The sequence below is a fragment of the Chaetodon trifascialis genome, chromosome 9, assembly GCF_039877785.1.
Source record: "Chaetodon trifascialis isolate fChaTrf1 chromosome 9, fChaTrf1.hap1, whole genome shotgun sequence".
Taxonomy (NCBI): domain Eukaryota; kingdom Metazoa; phylum Chordata; class Actinopteri; order Chaetodontiformes; family Chaetodontidae; genus Chaetodon; species Chaetodon trifascialis.
In genome coordinates this window covers 24642796-24667579 of record NC_092064.1, presented here as the reverse complement: position 1 = coordinate 24667579, position 24784 = coordinate 24642796, and the positions used below count along the sequence as shown (strand labels likewise).

At 41.6% G+C, this 24784-nt stretch overlaps 1 protein-coding gene across 1 annotated transcript in view; it reads right to left on the bottom strand.

Annotated features, from left to right (window-relative positions):
* Nucleotides 1-24523, bottom strand: part of frem2b (FRAS1 related extracellular matrix 2b) — a 51504-nt gene extending 26981 nt beyond the window's left edge. Inside the window, exons 1-3 of the mRNA XM_070969624.1 lie at nt 19378-24523; nt 18168-18257; nt 1074-1220 (exon numbers count right to left, since the gene is read on the bottom strand). Coding sequence (XP_070825725.1) covers nt 1074-1220; nt 18168-18257; nt 19378-24388 — 5248 coding nt within the window. The 5' untranslated portion in view covers nt 24389-24523. The remainder of the gene's footprint in view (nt 1-1073; nt 1221-18167; nt 18258-19377) is intronic.
* Nucleotides 24524-24784: the final 261 nt, after the last annotated feature.

Here is a 24784-nt window from a genome sequence, read left to right as displayed (position 1 = left end):
TTGTTTGTTTTTTTTTTCAACAGTTATTGTTCATTTAGTTCAGGCGAGTAAATTGCTTCAGCTAACATTTGGAGTGGCGCCTTTCCATGGCCACCAACTTTGGGTGACCTTTCTCTTGTGCGCATACGGTCCCTCTGGGATTATTCTGTGCTATTGTGTGAGTGGAACGTAAACGCTGGCGGGAGGAGACAGGTGAAAGGTCATGACCCGTGTGACCCCAAAGGGTGTCTAGGCCAGCCTCAGAGTCGTCCTGAAATATATCAAAGTGTGTCTGAGTCTGTGTACGTGTGTGCCTGTGTGTGTGTGTGTTTGTATGTGTGTGTCTGTGTGTAGTTCTGTTTGTGCACTGTGTAGGCCTGCCTGTCAATATGTTGGCCTCTGGCAATCTTGGGCTTAAGTGGGTGTCAAAAAGTTAAAAAAAGAACGGAATCCCAAGACGAGGGGTGTATGCTTTTCATCATGTTTGTTTCTTGTTTGTTTGGATGTTAGCGATCAGGTAGTCTGGCTCACAGGATGTAGGCTGGGGTATAGGCCTGCCATTGGCCGACTATTTCCAACTGAGCTAGCTGAGCATTTCAGCTAAAAACGGCTAGTTTTGACAAACTATTTTAATGCTGGGACTTGCATTGTTTATTGTACTATTTATTTATTTATTTATTTGATCTTTTTAGACTGGTTGTTAATTGAATTTTATTTATTTGATTATTTTTACCTTTTATGAATTTTATCTTTATTTATTTTTATGTAATTTTATTTTATTACTTTTATTTTTTTATATATTTACTGAATTTTAATTTATACAGTCATCTTATAGTATCGATTATCTTCTCTCTGGTGTTTCCTCACGTCAAAGTGGCCAGTGTGGGATAGTGTTTCCTCAGTTTTCATCAGTTTTCAGTTTTTCTTAATTCCTTAATTGATTGATTGATTGAATTGATTAATTGACAATAAAAGAGAAATCTTTGAATAAATCAAAATCCTGCACAGAGTACTTTGAGTATGGATATTTTCTGTAACCCTGGATGCAATTATTATGAGTGGACTTGATGAAAGTAGAGGCAGTGTCTGCTTACTAACGAAGGAGGTCTCCCCCAGGTAGCCCCGACGTTTCAGCACCACCTCAAGGAACTTGACCTCTTCATCCACCACGTAGTGTTCCTTCTCTAGAGAGATCCAAGCCCAGTTCAGACGGAATTGCTGGTTCTTCAGTTTGTTGCCTCCTGCAAATAAATACAGTTGACAGTTAAGTTAAAGATACAGTTATAATGACTCTGTAGAACTCATCACACAGCAAGGGACACACAAAAATCAAATATCTATGTTTATATTTATACATATAATCAAATTTGTTTGTGGATGGGCACAGGAATTCCACTGACCCTTATTAGAGTGATTTCTTGAATGCCTTTAGGACTTGACTTTGCATCTCCTCGCCTGCACTCAGTGGGTGGTATGAGGGGCGCATGGCCCTTATACAAACGGAATAGAGTTTGTGCTGTCTAATTGCTTCATTTCTAATTAAGATAAAAGATGTCTGTTTCCTGTCTGAACTTAGTTATTTTATTCCTGCTTTTTGAAGTTGGATTCAAAGGCCAAGGCTACAGTCCTGGCAGGCATTGCAGCTACCATTTGACCATGAAGACTCAAAGCAGAGCCGCATACATTGGCATCAAACACACACACAGGTACACAGACGTGCAAAGACGCACACACGCAGACTCATACAGAAACCACACCGCACTTTAATGTTCCTGAAAATCAGCATGCATCCACCAGACTGCACAGTGAGAGCTGCTGCCTGCTGCTGGCCTGGATGAGAATAGTGAGATACAGATGACTGAGCCACTAAACATCTGGCAGTTCTGAAAGTGGTGGAATAAAAGTGAAACTGCTGGGAGGGTGTAGGGGCATTGTTCAGAGGTTCAGAGTGCTGCTGCTGTTTGTGTTAGGCACGTCTGAAAGTCTCTGCGCTGCCCCACCCCAGTTGTTACGGCCAGTAAATCTGTTACGTCCTGCTGACCGCTCCACTGTGTCCATTTCCTTTCTCAAAGGGCAAAGTGAGACCTATACACATTCACCCTGGGTATTTTATTACGTGTGAGGGTGCATGCATTTACGAGTTTGTGTGTTCGAGTGTGTGCGCGCATGTGAAATGTTCTCTGCACCTGTTCAGAGCTTTTGCCTTTGGTCTAACAGTGTACACACCTCCTCACACAGAAAAAATAGGGTCTTAATGCCCCTGACACTGATTCTTTTTGACAATATGAGCTGTAACTGGAGAAAAAGGACAAAGTCAGTGTGACGCACAAGGACAACGGGGAGCACAAAGTGTTCTTTTCCCCCCATCTCACACAAATCCAGCAGCTCATTTAAATCATTTAGTTGAATAAAGTTCTTTAATCCATAATGACCACATGGAGGTACTTTGATGTTTTCTACCACATAGATGACTTAAAGCTGTGAAGACTAAGGATGAAGCTAAAGAAACATGACTTTCCGTAATTTATCTTTGTAGTTATGGTTACCCGGACTAATGGGCTTTATCAAAAATGCTGGAAAGAAGAAGAATACAAAAGACAGATGCTGACATTCCTTGAACTTATCGATCCAGTCCAGAGCGAACTTCAGACAGACTTGGTGATATCAACAGCGAGCTGTAATTGGGACAAAAGGCTGCAGAAACTGTGAAGCCTGAACAGAAATGAGAGGAGAACCTGTTTTATTTTCTCCTGCAAAATTGACCAAATGTTTGAATCATTTAGTTGTACACACTTCATTAAATTCTGATGAACACAGAATTTCTGTATCTCTTTGAAAATAGGGATTTCTTTTTATTTGACACCATTTCAACACAGGTGTGTACAGCAATGCTAATGAGTCCCTGACCATATTATGACTGAAAGCATTGTTTCCTTCACAGTTCATACGAGAAGAATTTGTCTCTGCATTTCCTTGAAACTTGCAATGCCCTAAATTATGTTTTTAACTGGTGAAACATAATATTACTTTTTTCTATAGTAGACACTTGGTGTTCTTTCGTTGGTCGGCTCAGCCTTCGAGTCACTGTTCATGCGCACAGCCCTCTCCTCTCTTAATCCCAAATAAGGCGCTATCACTAATGCAGCGTGCTTCATGTGCTGAGTATACTGCAGAGTGTTTGTGTTATGTTCAGTTTTACATGACTGCATTGAAATTACCATAAGGGACATTCAAAAGTTAACACTTTCTGGTGCACAAATATTGCAAATGTCAAGGTTGACTCATTATTGTTGTATATAAAGCAGTAATAGAGTTGCAAAACATGTTTTTTTTATCATGAAAATGTCTCAAGTCATACATTTTATACCACGTGCATTCTTGAGGTCTACCATAGGGCAGAATTTTGCTTCCTGTGTGTTCCACATCCTTCTTCTGGAGACAGGAGACCTTTGTATGACAGGACCTCCCTACTCCATTTGGATTAAAGCCAAAAATATGGCACGCATGCCACCAGTAAACACTTCATGTGTGATCTCTGAGTCGTGAAGGAGCCTGTCTTCCACTGAGGTAATGGAAACCTAGAAGGTCTTGGCTATTTATCTGACTTCACTCGGCACAGACTTTGTAATAGTTGAAACACAGCTGATACTCTAGATCCCAGGTATAATTCTAGAAAATGGAGAATATAAATGATATGCATCATCTCTCTATAATCAAACACTCAGCTTAACGGTACGATTTATCTCATGTACCTCATACATTTCAATAAGAAGATAGAATGGTTACATGTTTGCATAATCATTTACATGAGACCGAAGAAACAGCCTGCATGTCACGTTAAGCCTCAAAGAGGCAGCTTTCCCTTTCAGAATGAATCATGTTAAACACCTGCTTGCCTTCAAAAGTATTCACAAACACAAAGTGGCTCTATCAATTATTCATTCTTCATTTCCAGTAAGGAGTATGATACATCAGAAGGCAGCACTTTCAAATGCCACAAAAAAGAATTTATGTTCACAGTTTATACTCCCAGTCCAACCACGGCACGAAGAAATACCGAGTCGAGGAGGCCTTAAAGTCCTGCTAAAGCTGCAGCATGGCCTTCGGGGAGCTGGAGAGTGGAGGTGCTCGTTTCCAGAGGACCACTTCACTCCTCCAGATTTCTTTCTAATTAAGATAAGCAGGGGTTGGAGTAAGTCCACTTCAAAGAGGCCCCAAGGAAAACACCAGAGTTAATCTTTAACCAGTACTCACAGCACTGAGACAGAATTTAGTGAACAATATTGGTATCTCCAATGTTCAGCTCTCTGTATTGCTGTGCAGCTCAGTGCAAAAACATACATGTTATGCAGTGAATGCATTGCATAAGCTGCTCATACCAGGTACACTTTATATTAGACAGTATTTCTGTATGATATCCATGTTCGAATTAAAAATTAAGAATTAAAATCATGTGATTATAGCAAGAATCCTTCAAATTCCAGTGCTGGTCATCTTACTTCATTCACTGAATTAAGTGACATGCTGTCTTGTTGATTTTTCAAGTATATGTTGTGGCACTCTGGCATAATGTAAGTCTCTCTACATAATAATGCAGCCTCTTCACAAAACCCCTTGTCCAGCTCATGTAGCTGCACTGCTCTACACGAGTTCTGTCCACTCACACAGTGGATGTGTGATGAGGGACAGAAGCCTTTTGAAAGAGGCCAAAGAATGTGAGGGACTGGACTGTGCCAACTTAGTGCCCCCGTCTCCTCCCTGCATACATGTTGCAGACAGCCCTTATTTGGTCACCGTCAAGCATCGTGGGGCCACGATGCCCCATGGACCCTCGTCTGTTCATTCAGCCAGGCAGACAGACAGGCGGCCTTTTGCCCACAGAGCCAGCACCACTCTGATTAAGGAGGATAAATTGGGACTAGCCTGTGATTCCTGCTCAATACACACAATACATCTAAAAATACTTAATGATCATATACTGCAAATGGACTGAGTATGCCAACAATCTCCATGATCTGCCATAACTGTAATCTACTGTAGCAGTGAAACATCAAGCAACATACTATAGCGATAGATGAGCAGCTGTGCACAGGACCAGCAAAATGCTTTTAGATTTTAATTTAGTTTCGGCCCACATGCGAAGACAAAGCCATGGGAGCTCATTCTTTTACCATGTCTTTATTTCACAATAAATTCACATTAAATCTACTTACTGCTGAAGAATAACCCCTTTCTATCATTACCACTACTCTAAAAGGCTGCAGTTAGGGAAACTGGAAGCCAAGCAGTTTTAGTATCAGTAGTGCACTTTACCACAAGAAGTAGCTTGCAGTCAACTCTGTGATTGTCCTTGAGGCCCAGCCAGAGCCTGGATTTGAACCCATATGAACATCTCTGGAGAGACATGTAGATAGATGTCCACCCATGGCGTCCATCCAATCTGGGAAAGCTTTGAGTGGAGCTGCAGAGTCCAAAAATCCCCAAATCCAGGTGTGCAAAGCTTGTCTCGTCATACCCAAGAAGACTCGAGGCTGTAGTTGCCGCCAAAGGTGCCTCAACTAAGTACTGAATACTCATGTCAATGTCATATCTCAGTTTTTTCTTTTTAACCATCTGCAAAAACCTCTAAAATCCTGTTTTCATTGTCATGATGCAGGAAAAAAAACGATTTAAACAATTTTAGCAAAAAAAAGTGAAGGGCCCTCTACTTTCACATGTACAGTTTGAGCTTAATGAGACAGTTCAATCAAAAACAAAAATGTTACTAAACTTTTCATTTAGCTGTTTTCTTAAACAGGGAAAACTTTAATGTTAAGGAAATGCCAAATTAAGATGTCTTTACAGTGACGGTGTTAGGCTCTGGACTGGTTAGTTTTGATATTTCCTGTTTTATTTTGTATCCATCTCTTGTGTGTCCAAGTTTACTTTACTTCCTGTGTTTTCCCGCCCTCGTGATTGTTTGTGTCCACCTGTGTGTAATTAGTTCTCCTCCCCTGTCTATTTAAGTGAGTGTGTTTCCCTTTGTCTGGTCTGTTGGTGGTTCCTCTAAGTTTTTCTCAAATAGTTTCTGGCATCTCTGTTGTTTTTGATCCGGGTCTTGTATTCCTGGAGCTTGCTTTTGTTTTAGGATTTTTGAATTCAGTTGGATTTTGTTAAATAAATTATTTGAGTGGTTTCCGCCCTGTCTTTTGTTAAGTCTGCATCATTGGGTTTACTTCCATTTACTTGCCTGGCCACTAATTGTAACAGACAGTTAACTCACTGAATTATCTAAATACTAAATCATACTATGGTAAATGGTAAAATTAGCTTTATGGGCAGGCAGACAAGGAAACCCTTTATAAAATGTAAATGAGCACTTCATTCTCCCAGACTTCACTTGTTGACATGCATGCAAATATTTAATCATGTGCATAACAAAATGCTGGATAGGGAGTTTTTGCACCTGCACTGGGAGCCACAAAGTCTTATGAAGCAGATTTAAGAACCTTGTTTAAGACAATTCACTCACAATAGTTACACAATTTAAAAAAGCCCCTGAATCTTTATTTAATAGGTACTATTCTTCTTGAGTAAACAGCAAAAAGTAATTATTTACAAAAATTCCCTCTTTGGTTTTCAGATCTGAGCAGCATGGCCAAGAGATATGTGTTAGTCAGTCTATTGCTCTGTCTATCCAACATTTTGATCATTCGCTAGGCATTGCAACAATTAATAATATGCTGCTGCAAAGCTTTGGATTAATCCTGATGATTATATCAATATTCATGGTGCCCAGAAGATAGGATCTTCATCCAGGGCAACATTTCCCCTTGAAAAAAACTTTGATACAGCAGCGTTTGATGAACATTGCGGTCTCTTCGTGCCGTTGCTGGGTCTTTATACTTTTAATATTGTTCATTTTAAATTCTGCTGTGGCAGAAGGATTTCATTTGACATTTTAAGCTCCATGCTGCTTCCAGGACTCACAGAAGAAATGGCCAGCTGACTTTATATCTAAGTTAGAGAACAATCAATAGCAAATATTGTTCTAAAGAAAATCTATTCTAAAGTGTCATGTTTGTAATGAAGAGAAAAGAAACAGCATCCTGTCATCACAGCTTACATTGACTCTATAAAATGAGTTGTCTTTGGGTTCCATAATGTTCCAGGCCATACCAGCATACTTTTCATCTCTCCAATTAAGGGAAAAGGGATATGATAATCCTGTTGAAAGAAAGAAAGCACATGGCAGAGGAGGGAGAGACAGATATGGTCTAATCACCCTAAGCCTTGTATCAGCAGTAACGAGTTGGCCGTGGCTTGAAAGATTTAGAACTGTTATGATTTCACAGGCTCTAAACCCTTTTCAACCAGCACAGCCTTTCAGGGAACTGGCCTGCCATAAATGTGGCTGCTCCACAGGGTCCTTTCTGGCAGCTGTCACCTCTGTGTCCGCTTTGACACTGTGGTCACTCTGAGGCGACATTTGAGGGGTCTGAAAGAAAGGCCAAAGGCACCTCTGAACAAAAGTGTTGGGTCAGAGAGCCATGCAAGGCTTAAAGCAAGCAAGGCTTTGCTCTCAGCAGGGAAAGTTCTTTGAGATTAACATCTGAACCACTACTATAGAGGTGATTCAACTCTAAGTGCGACATATTCTAAATCTGGAATGCAAAGGTATTCACTGTGTGTGTATATATATACACACACACATATATATATACATACATACATAATATGTATGTGCGTATGCATGTATGCGCATAAATGATTGTATTCTTCTCCTTGTTCAGCACTATGCAGGCAAGATCTGACATTAACACTGACAAACTATCACTTCAACTCCTCGAGTTGATATATCACAGTGACGGATGGATGGGCACAGAAACTGAATAGCTCACGAGAACAAGAGCCTATTTTGAAAATGCTACACCATTAACCAACATCCACAGAAAGTCATTCAAGGTAAAGCACTTAACTTATTAGTTTGAGATTTAAATGTGCCTTCTGTGAACCAAAAATGTGCTTCAGTATGCTTATAAATGTTGTCCTTCACAGTTTGAGTGACAGTAAGAAACCTTTTAAGCAAAGCAACAACTTTCATCCTGTTCCCACACTTTCTGTTTTTGATTCCAAATTGCAGCACAAGGTTGTTGTGGAAACTACTTGTTGTGACTTTCTTCCTGAGTCACAAAGTAGGACCACCCTCGCCTGTGTGGAAGGGCAGTGAGGAATTCCCAGGGCTCTTATTTCAGATGGGGCTCCTTTATTTGTGGCCCAGGAGAGAAATGTGTCAGAGGAAATACTGTACAATGTGATTGTAGGGGAAGGTCACTCCTGACCTGGAAGTCTGCTTCACGCTCGACTGTCCCCACACACTGCCACAAATGACATCATTTGTCATTCGTGGCAAACAACACACAAAGCGCATGCATTAACTGGGTGAGATATTTTTTTAAAGTTACTGAGGAATGTTCAAAATTGACTTGCTAAAAAACAGAAATGTGGAAAAGAATTCCAAACAGCAGATAAACAACTCAACAGAGTGCCCTTTGGACATTTGCTGGGTCACTACTTCTCCATCTCTAGAAATTACTAGCGTCACATACATGCAAACATTCTGGGTTTTCAAGTATAATCCTATTAGACTCGCCTGGAAATATTAGTTGAAACAGAATCTTTCTAAACACCTTAAGGATTAGCAAGTGGCCAACTTTGGATGCACAACTCTGCAGAAGATCTGCTCTGTTGCGGCTTGCTGATTTCCAAGCAGGGGCACAGGGTGTCCTGCCAAGCATCCAGGGTCAGGAATTATCCCTGACTATACATCATTAGGGCTGGAAAACACACGGTTCAGACTCGGGTGGGCACAAGTTATTTGAAGGTATTTCCTTCTTTATGGCTAAGATGTAATTATTAACAAGATCATGATTAATATTTACTCAGTTTGAAAAGATCTGGAACAATTCCTTACCTTGCCATTAAATACATAGGCATCTGAATAATTTACAGTGTCATTACGCTGACATTCAGACCATTCAACATCTTTTATTGTTTAGCCTTGCTCAGCAGAATGATGAATATTGCACCTGAAAATGATGAAAAGACTAATTCTCCTGTATCTCTGTAGCGAGTAAGTAAATCAATTAGCTGACACTGAGTTTCAGAATGCATCCAAGGGAGTCATTGCTGAGGGCTTTGCTTCGATTGTGGAGGTGAGGTCAGGCAAAGTATTCCTTGATTGCCCTTGAATGGCATTCCTGTCTGTCAAAGAGGATGCAGCCTCAAGTGTCTTAATTAACAGTCAGCCACACGGTTTAGAGAGCAAAAGCCTGAAATCTCAATAGCAGGGGAAATAACAACAAAAGGCTGAATTAGCAGCTGCAGGGCTTTCCTCTGCATTCACATGTAAAGGTCGTTGTGGATTTAAAATCAAGAGTTTTGTGCTCATTACCAGTCAATTACGTACAGTGTGAATGCCAGGACAGCCACAAGGCCAAAGTTACTGAGGAAGCTTTAGCAAATCGTTTGCATACTGGAAATGATAAAGTAGAAGATGTGTAAGGGGGAAATATATCTGCAACCACTTAAGCATTATATATGAGCTCATTATATGAATCATTCCTGAATAGTAAGTTGTAAACGAATAACATGCAGCCCTCCTTCTGAACTCTTCTTGGAAAACCAAGATCGTATCACACACTTCCTGACTAGAGAGATGAGCTCCTGAAGACAAAAATCTGTGCCTGTCCCTGGAGTGTGTGTGTGTGTGTGTGTGTGTGTGTGTGTGTGTGTGTGTGTGTGTGTGTGTGTGTGTGTGTGTGTTAAATGTACGTCAACTCTCCAATGCTGCTGGTGTCTGAATAGGAAAGAACAGTGAAATAACAAGGAGATACAAGGGGAAGTGCGAAAATGTGAGAGAAAACAAAGCAACATAAGGATGCAGGATGAAGGGACTTGACAAAGAGAGGGGGACGTGCTTTTTCTTGACCCTTGAATGCACAGTGTTTGCTCTCTTGTCAGACCGGATAATGGTGGACTGTTTGCTGAAAGCAGCAGTGTGAGGCCATAGAATATAAAACCCCATCCCAGTCCCACAGACACATGAGCTCCATACTAATAGAGCCGGGTGTTTGTCGAGACTGTTCTCAGGGCCAGCCTCCGTTGGTTTCATTTATAACAACATGTTTCAGCTGCATTTCACAGTTGTTACTTGCAAATCCTCACATGTTAAAGGCTTTTGCCTGGGAGGAAAAAGCTGCCTGAAAAGCTGAAATGGTAATTCCTAAAGAAGTGTTAAATGACTCTTGGTTTTTTGTTTATTACTGGTGAAAGGGGGCCTTCAAGTAGAACTGCGCAAACCTGCATATTAAAGATAAGCATGCTAGTCTGCGTTCATGAAAAGAGGGAAGAAAACGTCGAAGGGTTTAGTGTTGTTATTGTCTCCTTCTTGTAATATTGGACTGAAGATTAGCCTGCAGTGGAACAAACCCAGGGTTCGAAAATATGTGCAGGTATGTTCAAAGAAGATTACTTCTAAGGATGTGTGCAAAAAAAAAAAAAAAAAAAAGCCGCAAGTATTTTTCCTTGCATTTGAATTACTGTAAACTTCTGGATGTCTTTGTTGGAGAATGTTATTTTATATTGGGAAAATCTCAACAAACCTTTGGTGCAAAGTCAGAGACACTACTGCCATTGCAATAAGATTCAGAGACATACTTGTGTGCAGTAATTATACACCACACTTCATAATATGGAGATTTGAATGGCTTCATATTCAGTTACTCTTGCATTATTTACATGTAGTATATTACTTTCATGATTTCAGTGAAATGTATTGGAAAATGCTGTGTGAAGTTTGCCATCAGCTTCTTGACATGGCCAACTGATGATGTGACACAATATATCTTTAATGCCATTTGTCAAAGTTGGATGTGCAACATGTGATGTACCAGCTGGCCATTAATAAAGTGTTATCCTATGTTATTACAGATCAGTTCAAAAAATGTACCTTTACTCTTTGTAACATGTATGTCTTAGTAATAAAGTCTTGGAAGAACTATGGTACACCAGTTCAAGGTATAATAACTATATTAGTCAGAGTAAGTCTACAGTTGATACTAGAGTGAGCTGATGTGGCAGCTACTATGTTTTTTTTAGCTGACTGACGTTAACATTAAAGAGCAGCAGTGCTCAGAAGCTCACTGACAGAGACAATAACGGATAGAGTAATAACAGTTACAATATTTCCAAAACCCAACAACTTGGAAATTACCACAGACCTACATAACGAACAAAAAAAGAAGTTCAAAAAGCTGCTCTCTCCATCCGGCTGCAATTCAGAGACACTGGGTGTTCAAAGATGCACGTCCTGGTATAAGGAGCACCCCGAGGAATGAAACAAAGTAATAAGATGTGATGAGCTCTATTTCACAGACAGAAAAACTATTGGATCTGAAGGACAAAAGCTAAATGTCAAAGCTGCATTGTTGCCTTCAGCTCTCTGTGTGACAACTCATGCACACTGAATGCCCTTTACAACATGATCACCTCTCTTTAGAAGGCAAATTAAGTGCAAATTAAATCTGTTAGCTGACTATCCCAAAGGTATCACGAGGCACCAATTGCACTAAATGGATGCTCCTTGTAATGAAACACAATGTGCTGAAAAAAAACTGCATATGACTCATTGACCAGTGATAACCTTTAAATTATTACTGAACTATTTTGTAGTAATTGTAATAGCTTCAGCCAATTACTTGGGGATTTAAGGAGCTAAATGCAAATGCTGTATCAGATAGGCCAGTAGTCCTGCCTTTGTTTCCCTCTTCCCACTTGCTTGCTAATATGTAACTCATCATTCCAAGCCCATATCCTGGAAGACCAAGATAAGCCCAGACATGGTCTAGTTAATTTCAGGCAGCAAGACATTCTCCAGTATTCTTCGCTGGGGAAGGATTGATCTGAGCTCTGGACATTTCCAAGGTTGCTGATGTGAATATTTTTTTGAATGTTCCTCAAATCTCCAGAAAGAAGAAGAAAATAGTTGATATTTGCAATAAACTAATCAAGTCTACGGCAAACATCAAAATAATTTCTATTCATATGTAGATGAGGCTGCATACCTGCAGAGCTCACCTACTACATTAGCGCTCTCACAACTTGTCAACACGGGCGGTGTTTAGAGAGTGAACTGCACATCAGCACATTCATGCCATCGCTACAGGCAACAGGAAGCAGCTTGACGCCGTGCCCCCACCAATACTGGGACCAACAGAGTACTTCAATCTTTCATCTCCTCTGACTGCTCTACCCTCCCATTTCTCAACTAGCTGACTTCTCATATCCTGCCTATCAGGCTCCACTTGTGTAGGAAAGCAGGTGGTGGTGGGAGGGAGCTTGATCCACGCACAGAATCCCCAAAGGGTTTCATCCACACCTTTTATGAGATGAGAGCCCCGTTATTCTCAAGACACACTCCTACTGCTTTCATAGGGAGTGTGTAAAAAGCTAACCTTCTCAGGAGAGTTTGCTTCAAACTGTGTAACATTTCAATTCCTCTCTACTGTATTTTCTTGGCATTCTGAAATGCTGATAGTATCAAAATGAAAGGAGCTGGTGTTTTCCTGGCCTACATCATAGCATTCTAATCAAAAGAGACAACAGCTTGAAATCAAAGACAAAGCGGTTATCAATTAAACTGTAGTTGATGCCCAGAATCCTGATGCAACATTTTAGCAGCACCAGCTTTATCTCTGATTATGGGATCAGGCAGCTGGCCCCGAGATGGATAGATAAGTGGATGCTTTGTGTGCAAGTGTGTGTGAATGTTTTTGTAAAAACATGTGTACAAAGGAGGTGAACTCTACAACAGGCTCAAATCCTGAAACCCAGGATCATCTGGGGAGAGTTGTGACACTACAGCCTAAGCCCAGCCGTCAGAGGCTTCTCATGCAGCAGGCCGGAGGGGAGCAGCTCCGGCCCACTGCTGGGCTTCAGGGGCCAAAAACACATTATCCAGAGTGACTTTTGCGAAACTGAACAAAAGCTCTGCTAGTGTGAAAAGAGAGATGTCACAGCAGTGATTGTTGCATCACTGACTCAGAGGTTTTCTGGCAATATCAGATTTGTCAGAACACGGTCTCATTAAATGGTTTGCCAAAAATCAAGTAAGACAAAAATGGAACGCTCCCCTAAGAGACTGATTTTAATTTTGCTTTCATTATAAAAGATTCCAAAATGGCTTCATTTTGCTGGACCTATCAGTTTTCCATTTTTACACGTTTGTTTTATCTTCTCCTATTGCCACTGCAGGAGAGCTATGCATAAAACACTCGTATTCGTCAGCTTTTCTGGAGTTGATGGGACTCCTGACTGTCAGCGCTCAAACCAGATAACACAAACTTCAGCTTGCAAGCTTTTTCCACAGCAGAAGAATTTTCTACAAACTCAGTGCTTGAACAGCCCCAGTTCTGCTAGACTGATATCCTAAGGCAGGAATGACGACACATATCATCATCCAGGGAACAAGCCTGGGCCTGGGGTTTCAATACTTTTGGGAATTTGTCTTTGCTTTGTTAACCTTGACTCCACACAGTTACTTTCGCTGCATATTAAGACAGAGCAAAGGAATCATCGAGCAGGGTTTCCCTTCTGTTTTCCAAAAGGAAATGGGGGCACATCAGTGTAAAAGGGTCTTAGAAGCTTTAGCCATGTTTCACTAAAATTTTGTTTGTCTGTTCCTGCAGACACGTGTAAGATGGCAGAAAATGCTTCATCTCCATCTAAAATGATTAGCCCAAATTCCCTCTGTAATTCAGTTTTTCATCCCCAAAGTGAAGCAGCTGTTACCCAGGAATAGCTCCTCTAATTAACTCTCAGATGTTTTCTCACAAAATATGTTTCCAAAACAATAAAATGACTACCTAATATTTTATTAGCTGCAGCACAGATGGGTGTTGAGGAAAATGTAACACCCTAAAATCTCTTTAAAACACAACAACTGGACTAGCTATGTAATTTACTGTATCTTAAAACATACTCTATGCATATGATTCATACTCCAGGTCTCAAGGGCAGAGGAATGTGATACCGCCCAAGAAAAACGTAGGGGGGACAGTTTCATTAAAAACAGGGTAGAAACATAGAAAAACTGCAGAGTCATCACCTGCTCTACGATGGGGATATTACAGGACACGCAAAGTCCATATTAACCTTGCAACTGCATGTGCGTGCATGTTCCCCCATACTTTTATTGCGCTCTAGCACGCTATGGGGAGAAAGATAATCCCTCCTAACCTGGGATTAGACAGGAGGGCAAGACAAGGGAGATGGATTCAAGTATGCACTCAGTGTCACAAGCGATTACACACAGATAACATGAAAAATGTAGAAGCTCTGCTGGGCAGATATTACTGCAGGCCGAAATGGTTTTGGATTGGATTTATCAGGTCAAGGTTCTCAGAGTGACCTGGTCTGCACGGAGCAGAAATAACAAACAAGACATGCTTGTTGAGGTGAGTGCTGCAGACTGGCACTAGAAACTGTTCAGGGGCTGCCATGTAAGAAAACACGTTCCAGTCAGGAATTTGCTCTGTATGGTACAGACCCATTCCACTACAAATCTGAATTATTGATTTTCACACTCTATGCACTTTACATACTAAACAAGCCTCACTAGTCGAATCGAAAACTGAAGGAAACTTTGGCCAAGGCTATTGAGTCTGACCTTCAGAAGCAGCACATTTTTATGAACTGAAAAATCAATGATCTTTTGCTGCCTCTTTGTAGCTCAGAGAAAGAAAAAAAAATGGGATGGCAGTGAGTGCCTGCAAGGGAAAACAAAGGCCACAGCAGTGCGTCTGTCAGTAGGGACATCCCTGATGCTGACTGACTGGCTAGAGGCAGACGGGGATTCAGCTCCACAAACAACTGCTTGGGAATGCCAGGGCTTGTGTGTGCTCAGGTAAGCTCACCTGAATGCCCCTGAAGGGGGAGGGCTGTGGTCCAACGAAACACAGCAATTAACTGACTTAGAATGACAGGAGCAGCCCCCTGCCCATCACACACACACACACACACACACACACACACACACACACACACACACACACACACACACAGATACACAAACATTCAAATACCAATATTATTCTAAACAACACACTTTCTAAGTCAAGAGGTGTCTGTCCTACGCCTCTGTCTGTGACTTTGCTGTCCAGGTGTGATGTTTCTTCAAAACAGTAAACAGACACCCACAAATGAATATGTGTAATTTCACTCCTCTGTGATTATTCATTCAAAGCTCTGACAAGCTTGACAAATAGTGAGATACACAAGCAGCTGAGAAAATAAGCCCAGTTATCTTTGACAAAAGCACCTTAAATACAGCTGTAACAGCACACGGAGGCAGCTTTATGAAATGAAAAACAAACTGGAAGAGAAAATTACACATCAACTACAGAAATTACCCATGATTATAAAGTTATAGAATATTACAAAGAACGCAAAGTACAATTTTGAAGTCATTTCAGTATTATTTTAAAGTTTTTTTTCATCTGGTGTCTTTACATAGTCAAGTTAATTGAGTGAAACAGCAACTTCTGATGTCTGAATTGCGGAAGTCTAATTTATCCAGCTAAACAAAACAATTTATTAAGGGTGTGACATCCTTTTTAGCAGTTCTTATAAACTCATGAATATTTGCGCACTTAAAGCAAAGGTCATTATTGAAGTGTACGCTGATCAGGGCCAACATAGATTTAAATCTGGGCTCTGAACACTCCATTTAAAGTTTAATTGACACATCAAGCAGCAGATGCATCGCTGCCAAGACGAACTCAAATTAAGGGAGCCAAGACTGTGTCCTGTACCAAGACAATCCATCTATCAGAGAAAGTATGATCTCAGCTTCAACAGCTAAAACAGCCTTGTGGTCAGATGTTAGACTGCCAAAAGTATTTGGATTGGGCACAATGAATGGCTTGACACTTTTCATTCACTCTCCCATTGCGGAAAAACATGCCAAGAGTAAATTAGTGCCCTGCCCTGTAATGAGTGCAGGTTGTAAGTCACTTTATTTTTGGATTGACAATGGAGCCCGCACAAATCCTATAACAATCAGTTGTGTGGGGCACTGATCTCAGTACAGTAAACTCATCTTTGAGCAGAGGCAAAATGACAGATGTCAGTGGCTACAACTATTGCTGAAATCATTAACTTAAATAATTCATTTAATCATGCAAAGTTTTTTTCAAATGCTATGGTTTGTTGCTTTATCTGTTAATATTCTTCAAATTAACCGGCATTTGAAGACCTCACTTTGTTCTCCATAGGAAAATGTCATGGGCAATTTTCAATATTTTTGGACATTTATTTAATCATTAATCAATTATTTAAAAAAAAGCAACCAAGAATCATTTGCTGCAACCCTTTAATCCTGGTTATTGTATATATGTACTGTAAACACAATGATCACCACCCTAAAATAAATAAATATATACACAGATTCAGTTGCACATATCAATTAGCAGTCATTCACACACTGAAAGCAGTGCACCTTTTCATGGTTCATCACAGCTGTTGGCAAAAACTCCTGGAATCCAACTGAGCAGCTGCAACATGAAAGTAACTTTTCACACTAAAAAAAAAAAAAACAAAACTGCCAAATGCAGTTGATAAATTTCCCAATAAACTTGAAGTGAGGAGGAGAATGCTTTCCACTGCTGAACATGACAGAGTGCAGCTGTGTGCCAGTGTACACTATTCAGCTCCTCCCCAACACGACTGTTCAAAGAGCTGGAGGCTCCGTCTGGGGATTTAGGGCAGCCACCAGCACAGCTTAAATCTTATTAAAAAATGTTCACTGACTGACTCACAAGCTGCAGTGCAGTATGTGCCGAGTCCTTATTGATGGGTCACGCAACAAGACTCTTCATCAGTTTGTCAGGCAACTTAGGTGCAACTATAAAGCACAATTCCCATGTCATAGAATGATGTTTTAGAGATATGTATGATGATATGTATGATGATATGAGAAACAATTGCCAGTTCTGGAAGGTAAACCACCACTACCAGTGTGACACACAAGTATGTCATCAAGCATCAAGGAAGCTAGAGAAAGACATAAAGTGACAGGGAGAGGGAAGCCCAGAGAGATCCATGACAAATAACCCAATTGAGACAGTAATAAATGGACCAGCTGAACCTCAGTCAGCAACAAAAGGGCTCTGGATGGGCTTAGTACTTGCCTGCAGCTCAGGTAAAGCACTTTCATTCAGTATCACCTCCCGATAAGAGGCTGTCCCATGCATTTTAGTGATCACTCATTAGCACCCCGTCCACCTGTTGGCATTGATTTTAACCTGTCTATTATTCAACTAGTATTCAACAAAGATTAGTCCCGAGCTGAGAGATGAGAAAATGTGTACGGGGGCCCTCTGAGGTGCTTGTGGGAAAAGAGGGCCCCTATTAGAGAGTTCCTTTGTGCTCCCTCATCACGGCTGAAGGGTAGCAAAAAGGACACACTGTCAGGCACGCTGCTTCTACGAATCGGCAACACCGGCATGATTGCCTCAAACCACTCACTGAGCCCGTGCCTGATTACATATCTACAGTGGAAGGAAGGTCTCCACTAATCGCTCTACAAATTGTTCACTCGCTCAATCAATCATAACTTTCTAAATCTGGAGGCGCTTGCATGGAAAAAATAATGGGTGATCATGTGTGAAGTACACTACAGCATACTGCACAGCATGACTAACGTGATGTTCAGATAAATGGCGTTTTCTCTAAAAAGCATGGAACCTCTAAAAAATAAATTTTTTGGGCAGACCTACCGGTTGAATGGAATCAATGGTGCATAACGTAAACATAAGTAATCTGTACATAGTATATTTTTCTTTCCTTCTCATTTACCTCATTGGCTCATGAGACTCATTGATGAGTTGTTGTTCTGGAAATCTCTCCCTTCCATGCACACAGCTTTGGATTTGTAATCTTGCTAAGTTAGGCACATTATGAAGCAAATGCAAGCTTCTTCTTTCCATCCGTAAAGGAACCCAAGTTTCTTAAAGTTAAACTTGACACAGTGTAACAAAATTACATTTTTCAGCCTCATAGTCAGCATGACAAGAACTCATTTCAGTCTTAGTGGTGTGTCTACTACATAGTATAATTGCAAGAAGGCATGTTTAAATAAAGTAACTTACCACTGTCCTCAATGGAGAAATAGAAGACGTCATTTGTAGCATTGTCCTTGTCCCTCAGAATATAGCATATGTTCATGTCATCAATTTCAGCTGAAAAAGAGAAACATTTGCATAAATAACCACAATATCCTACTAAAGTTTCTATAAGTTATTTGTCTTAAATGACAAGAGGGGAAAAATGTCCAATTTGTTCCTGACAGATTATTTGTCGATAACTACTCATGATGCTCATGCTTATGCTCTGCTTTAAGAAGCAGGCTCAGGCTGTGTAATGAAACATGCACACTGTAGTGTAGAGGAAATCTGAAAGGAGAAATTGTCTGGTATCTAGGGATGTATATCCATTATACTCCCAAATGACACAGAATGTAAAGAATAGCTTGATTGTTGGGGCTCACAGTGGTCTGTTTGCCATCCTGACAGTGTGGTGCTAGATAGGCTTCTTTATAGCCCTGGATCTGGAAGATTTTAAATTTTACAGCCCTTGCTGCCTTCAATATTTGATGTCAAAACATTTCCCTTCAAAGGGACCGATGCATAAAAATGCATAGCCGCAATTTTCAAATGCCCAGGAGATTGCGTCTGTATTTACTGTCTGTTTACTCTTGTGAGAACTCTTGAAATATTGAACAGACCTCTTGGGGAAAGCATCTCACTTACTCAGTAAATAAAAGCAGAGAATACATGGATATTGACTGTACATTGCTGCTACCCTGACATTTGGCATTTACCAAGACACCCCTAGTGTACTCATGGTTGCAAAGTCAGTGGTCTGCTGGGAGCCATAATATAGTGCCTCCCCACCTCCCTGTTTGCATGTTCACATTATCTATCCTCATGTCCGTTATTCCCTTGTCCTATATTAAAAATTATAACTCTGGTAATGTACAAATTACTGCCTCTTCTCTCCCAAAGAGAAATACATTAGGCACTGTTTGAAAAATGCACTCCTCTAGTCAGCCTGAGGCACTGGCATACTTCATCTCTGTAAACAGGCAGTCTCTCGAGTGAAAACAAAAACCTTTATATTTGAAATCAGTGTTTTTAGGCATCAGAGGGGAATGCATTTAGCAGAGTGAGCAAATGTGAAATGAGTTTGAGAGTGGTCTCAGAAGAATTAAACACTGTCTTGAATGTGAGCCTCTGCAGTACATTTCATCTAACAGAACGTCACAGGATTTCAAAGCTGTTTGAAATGCAGCTCTCTTACCTTGGGTGAAGGTGGTGATGGTAGCGTTTCCTTTGCTGAGGTTGATCAGATAACCGTGTTGTGGGGTAACAGTAATCCTAAAGGTCACAGAATTCTGAATGCTGTCTCTGTCTTCTGCTTTAAGGGTCTTGCTGGTGATCACAAATCCCAAGTGGCCAGTCTCAAGAACCCTCAACGTTGGGGCACCCTTGTTCACCACAATCTGTGGGACCCCATTGTCCACCGGGAGGATAGTAATCGTCATCACTTGAGGTTTTCGAGTCTCAAATACTGTGTCAGGGAAGACATAGAAGTCTGTGTGAGTGCCATCGGTGACAGTGAAGGAGAAGCTGTCCTCTGCACTCTCTGTGCCATCGTGCTTGTAGCTGATCATGTTCTCATTCAGGTCCTGTTTTGTGAAGGAGTTGACAGGCCGGGTGTTGTTAAAGAGCAGGCGACCATGGACTGGGATTTGAGTGACTGTGAACTTCAGGAGGCGGTCAACAGTGTCTCTGTCCTCCACTGTTAGTTCAAAAGGCGTGATGAGTTTGTTCTCTCCCTCGGTGACCACCAGCCCATGTATTGTCACCACAGGCTTTTTATTGTCCACGTCAGTGATGGAAATGCGGAAGGTGCGGAACACAGGGTTGTAGCCGTCAGTCACTTCAAATTCAAAGCTATCCATTTTCACTTCATCGTCAGCAGTGTGGATGTAGTAGACTTTGTTGCCAGCCAACTGGAGCTGTGTAAAGGATGAGATGGGCATCCCAGGTGTGTCTGTGCACTCCAGGTGTCCTCTCATTGGAGCTCTGGTGATTGTGAAAACCAAGTGTTCATCTGGGCTGTTGAGGTCACTGGTGCTGAGCAGGTCTGTTGTCAGAGTGACCCTGCCACCCTCTTTAAGAGATACACCTTTATTGATGACATCTGGGAAAACCATGTCAATGCCACCTACTGTGACATAGAAGTATCTGTCAATCAAAGGGTTGATGCCATCTGTCACATCAAATTTGATAAGGTCACGGATCCCCTCTTGCCCATTATGGATGTATATAATCAAACCCTGATCCACCTCGTTCTGTGTAAAGTTCATTCCAACTGTGATATTTTGCAATGTCCCAGAAGGCGTTGACCTCTGCAAATACCCCTGACCAGGCCCATAGCGAATAATATAAGTTAGCGTGTTATCATCAGAGTCCAGATCAGTAGCTTTCAAAACATTGCTGCCTATGACTTTTACCTCACCTATCTCAATTTCAAGGCCGTCATTGATTGCCATCCTTGGGGTCTCGTCATCCACAGGGATAATCATAACAATTACTGTTTTCTCTACACTGAACTTTCCATCTGTGAGAACGATATCAAAGCTGTCCTCTGTGGTCTCTGAGTCATCATGCTCATACACAATGCTGGAGGCCTCCCTGATCTGATCCAAGGTGAAGTTAGAGACAGGGACAGTGCCGGTAGTGAGCTGATTGAGAATAAATCCATGCTTGGGGGGTTTGGTGATAATGAATGTGAGCTGATCAGAGGGGAGATCTGCATCGGCACCATTCAGAATGGGAGTATCAATGACTATGTTCATGCCCTCCATAACTACAAACTCTCTCATGTAAATCTCAGGCTTTTCATCATTAGAGGGGATTATGGAGATAGGGAAAAAGTGCCTTTCCGAGAAATTGATGCCATCAGAGCATCTGAACGTAAACCTGTCCTCCACTGGCTCGACTCCTTTGTGAATGCTTTGCACATAGTAAATGTGATTCTGTCTGATGTCCTTGATGGTGAAAGCACTAATAGCAGTCCCAGACCTGGATTTCTCTGAGCCTGGGGCTGGGGAAATATTTTCCACATACCCTGAAGTTGGCTGTACAATGATTGTACAAAGGAGGTCATCATTGGGTGTGTCCACATCATCAGCGCTTATATGAAGAATTTGAATTACATTCTTCTCTCCCTCAACAACAGTGAATTGTGGCCCCACAAAGACCTCTGGAGCCTGGCTGTCCAGGGGAAGAATAGTTACGTGCACTCTGACACCTGTGATCTTATTTCCTCCAACAGTCCACTCATCAGACATGTCCGTCAAAGTGAGATTGAAAAAGTCCTCCTTTGTGGTCAATCCTATCTCCCCACTGGTATGAGCATAGACCACAAGGCCGTTAATGATATCAGCTTGGGTGAATGTGACAGACGGAACGCCTTTCACCAGAATTTCACCTAATGATGGTGGGTCCTCCACAATGAAGGTCAGACGAAGGTCATCTGTGTCCTCATCTCTTCCCTGAATGACATTACTTGTTATTTCTGTTGCTCCATTTTCCAGTACATCTATATAAGAGCCAATTGTACCAGCTGGAAGACTGATAGTTGGAGTTTCATCATCAACTGGCTTCACACTAATTTTCATAGTAATTGGGACAACATGGACCCCATCGCTGACATCTATCTGTATCGAATCCACTATGGATTCATCCCCATTATGGATGTACGAAATTCTGCCATTTCCAATATCCTCTAGGCTGAAGGTGTCTCCTTTTGTCATGTCACTGAATGTAAACTGGATCTGGCCATGCAGTGGAAGCTGAGTGATGGTGAAAGATATCTGTTTACGGTCTGTGTCTGTGTCCGTGGTGTCCAGCTCAGCACTTGAAATGATATGTGTGCCACGTTCGAGAACAGTAAATCCAGAGTTAGTTATTTCAGGAGGCTTGTTGTCCACAGGCTTTAACAATATAGTGAAAACTCCTTCAACAATATTTCCGGAAACATCCTCCACAGTGTATTTAAACTGCAAAATATGAGTGGTAATACCAAGCTCAAGATCAGGCGGTTTATAAGCTATTTTATGATGGTTTATTTGTGCCTGAGTGAAAGTTGTGACTTCAGTGTTTGGTTTTTCAGTTAACACCAGAGATCCCAATACAGCAGGGCTATTCTCATCTGTATCTGTCGGTGGCTGGATGATTGTGTATTTTAGATCCCGATCCTCTGAGTCCAGGTCAGTGTAACGGAGGAATTTCTTTCGGAAGTGAGTAAGCTGATACTCATGCACAGTCATTTGCAGCGTTGTGCCAGGGTACAGTTCAGGTGGGAGGTCATCAACAGGGAGAATTTTGATAATGAACGAGCTCTCACCTGATTGGTTTGGTGGGTCATTGTCATCTTGAACTCTAAACACAAACTGATCCATGACTGTGCTGGTGCTATGAGGCCCAATGTGCTTGTAAAACAGTTTACCGTCTGTAATATCTTGCTGCAGCCATTCAGTCACAACTTTCTCATACAGTTCATCCTCTGTATTAAACTTCCATGTTGATGGGTCTTCTGGGGCCTCAGACTGACGGAGCAACACCTGTCCAATAGTGGAAAAGGGAGGCTCCACTGTGAATTTTATCGAGGAATCCTCTGAGTCGATGTCTGCTGCACTGAGCATAAGTGAGGAGATTGGCATCATTTGGTTTTTGAATAAAACCAAACCAGTGTTGGCGTTGATTATCGGAGGCTCGTCATCAGTTGGCACAACAGTAATCGGAAACAGAAACTCCACCTCATTTGTGCCATCTGTCATTCTGAAAATAATATTATCACTGTATGTGTCACTGCCATCATGTTGATAAATTACAACTCCAGCGTCAAGGTCACCCGGGGTGAAAAATTTCCTCCTCGAGCCCAGAACAGTTAATTCTCCATGCCTCAGCCCATCAATCACAGTGATTCTGACTTTGTCTAAATTGTCTTCATCGCTGATCTCCAGATTCTGTGAACTGGACAGAGGCCTGGACTGACCCTCATACAGCAACTGGCCAGTATTCCTAGTCACAACAGGGGCCAACGTGTTCATAGGCTTAACAACAATCATGAAAGCGAAAGGGTCTGACACAGCCCCCTCTGTATCCACAACCTCAAACTCAATCTGGAAAATCCGCTCAGTGTCTGAATCCACTGCAGGGGGTTTGTAGGCGATTTTCAAGTCTTTGAGGTCTCCTTGGTAAAATGAGGTTATTGGTAAATTCCTATCATCTGTGCTCACTATGTAGCCCTCCTCAAAGGACAGGGTTGATGTGATGTTGAAAATTAATTCGTCAGGATTGGACTCAATATCCTCTGCAGCCAGCATATCCATGGTTATCGCTGTCATTACAAACTGGTCCACTTCCATCATCATCATTGCAACAAAGCTGGGTTTGGGAGCTGTGTTCTCCTCTCCTTCTTTGATCCTCACCAAAATTTGGAAAAATTCCTGCTTGAGCAAATTGCCTTCCTTATCATGTAACTCCACAAGCATTGGAATGTAATCTCTGTTTGGCGACTTCAAAGCAAATGTGTGCTGATAATGGATGTTCATTTTAATAAATTCATCACAGTCCACCATTGTTCCAAGGCTGTTCTCATCCACAAGTTTTCCATACCTGGGCAGCACGCTGCCACTGGAGAGAGAGGCTATTTTGCATTGCTGTGCACTTTTATCATAGGTGAATTCTAAAATTCTTCTATCGATGGGGTTACTTGTACCGAGCAATTTCTCAACAGTGAGTGGCATATTTTTGGTTAGCACTTCCAGCTGTGTGAAAATGACTTCTACCTCCATCATAAAAGGTATTATAATTGTGTCCGTTTGGGTGTCATACCTGAGTTGTAATCTCACTCTATCCCTCGGTGGACTCCTGGAGCCAAAGTGAGAATACTTCACGTCATTAGGGCCAAATTCACACGGAAACTTTTTCGGAGACAGTTGTCCAGGCCTTTGAGATAAGGGGTCATTGTCCAGGACTGTTATGCTGCATCTATCGCCGGGCTGAACTTGGATAACCAAATCGTTGATGGGATCAATGAAAACTGATCTCCCAAAAGGCACGCGGATCCCATTATTGGCAACCAATATCGTGTCCTCTGACAGCTCGGACCTCAAGGCGTATGATAATCCATAGCTGTCAAAAACCTGCGCAACTGCATCACCTGTCAGAATCACGGCAAGCAGAATCAAAGCAGCGCCAGTCCCGTGCAGATGCGGGGGAATAATCCAAGCCATTTGTAGTGTGGAACCGCAGAGAGGACACGTTGAACTTTGCGCATACACCCTTATAAAGTAAATATGACGGTTAAAGTTGCACGAACATGAAATCAGAGTTGGATAATATCGCGCACCTATGGGTACCAAGGTGCACCATTCTCTCCCAGCAGCAGCTCACTGATAATCTAAACTTCAATTCATACTCCTGCTTTGCCGGAGTAAGGAGAGTTACGCCCTCCTCTCAGCGGATTGGTTAATATGTCCGCTGGAATGCGTTTGACAGCCTTTAAGTGGATGTGCTTTCTGTCTTTCTGGGCAGACAAAACGATGCCGCGTGGGCTGGACCTTATTAGGTTGAATACGGGAGGATAAATAAACGTATGAGGTGATGTTTGGTCATAAAGCGAGATTTCT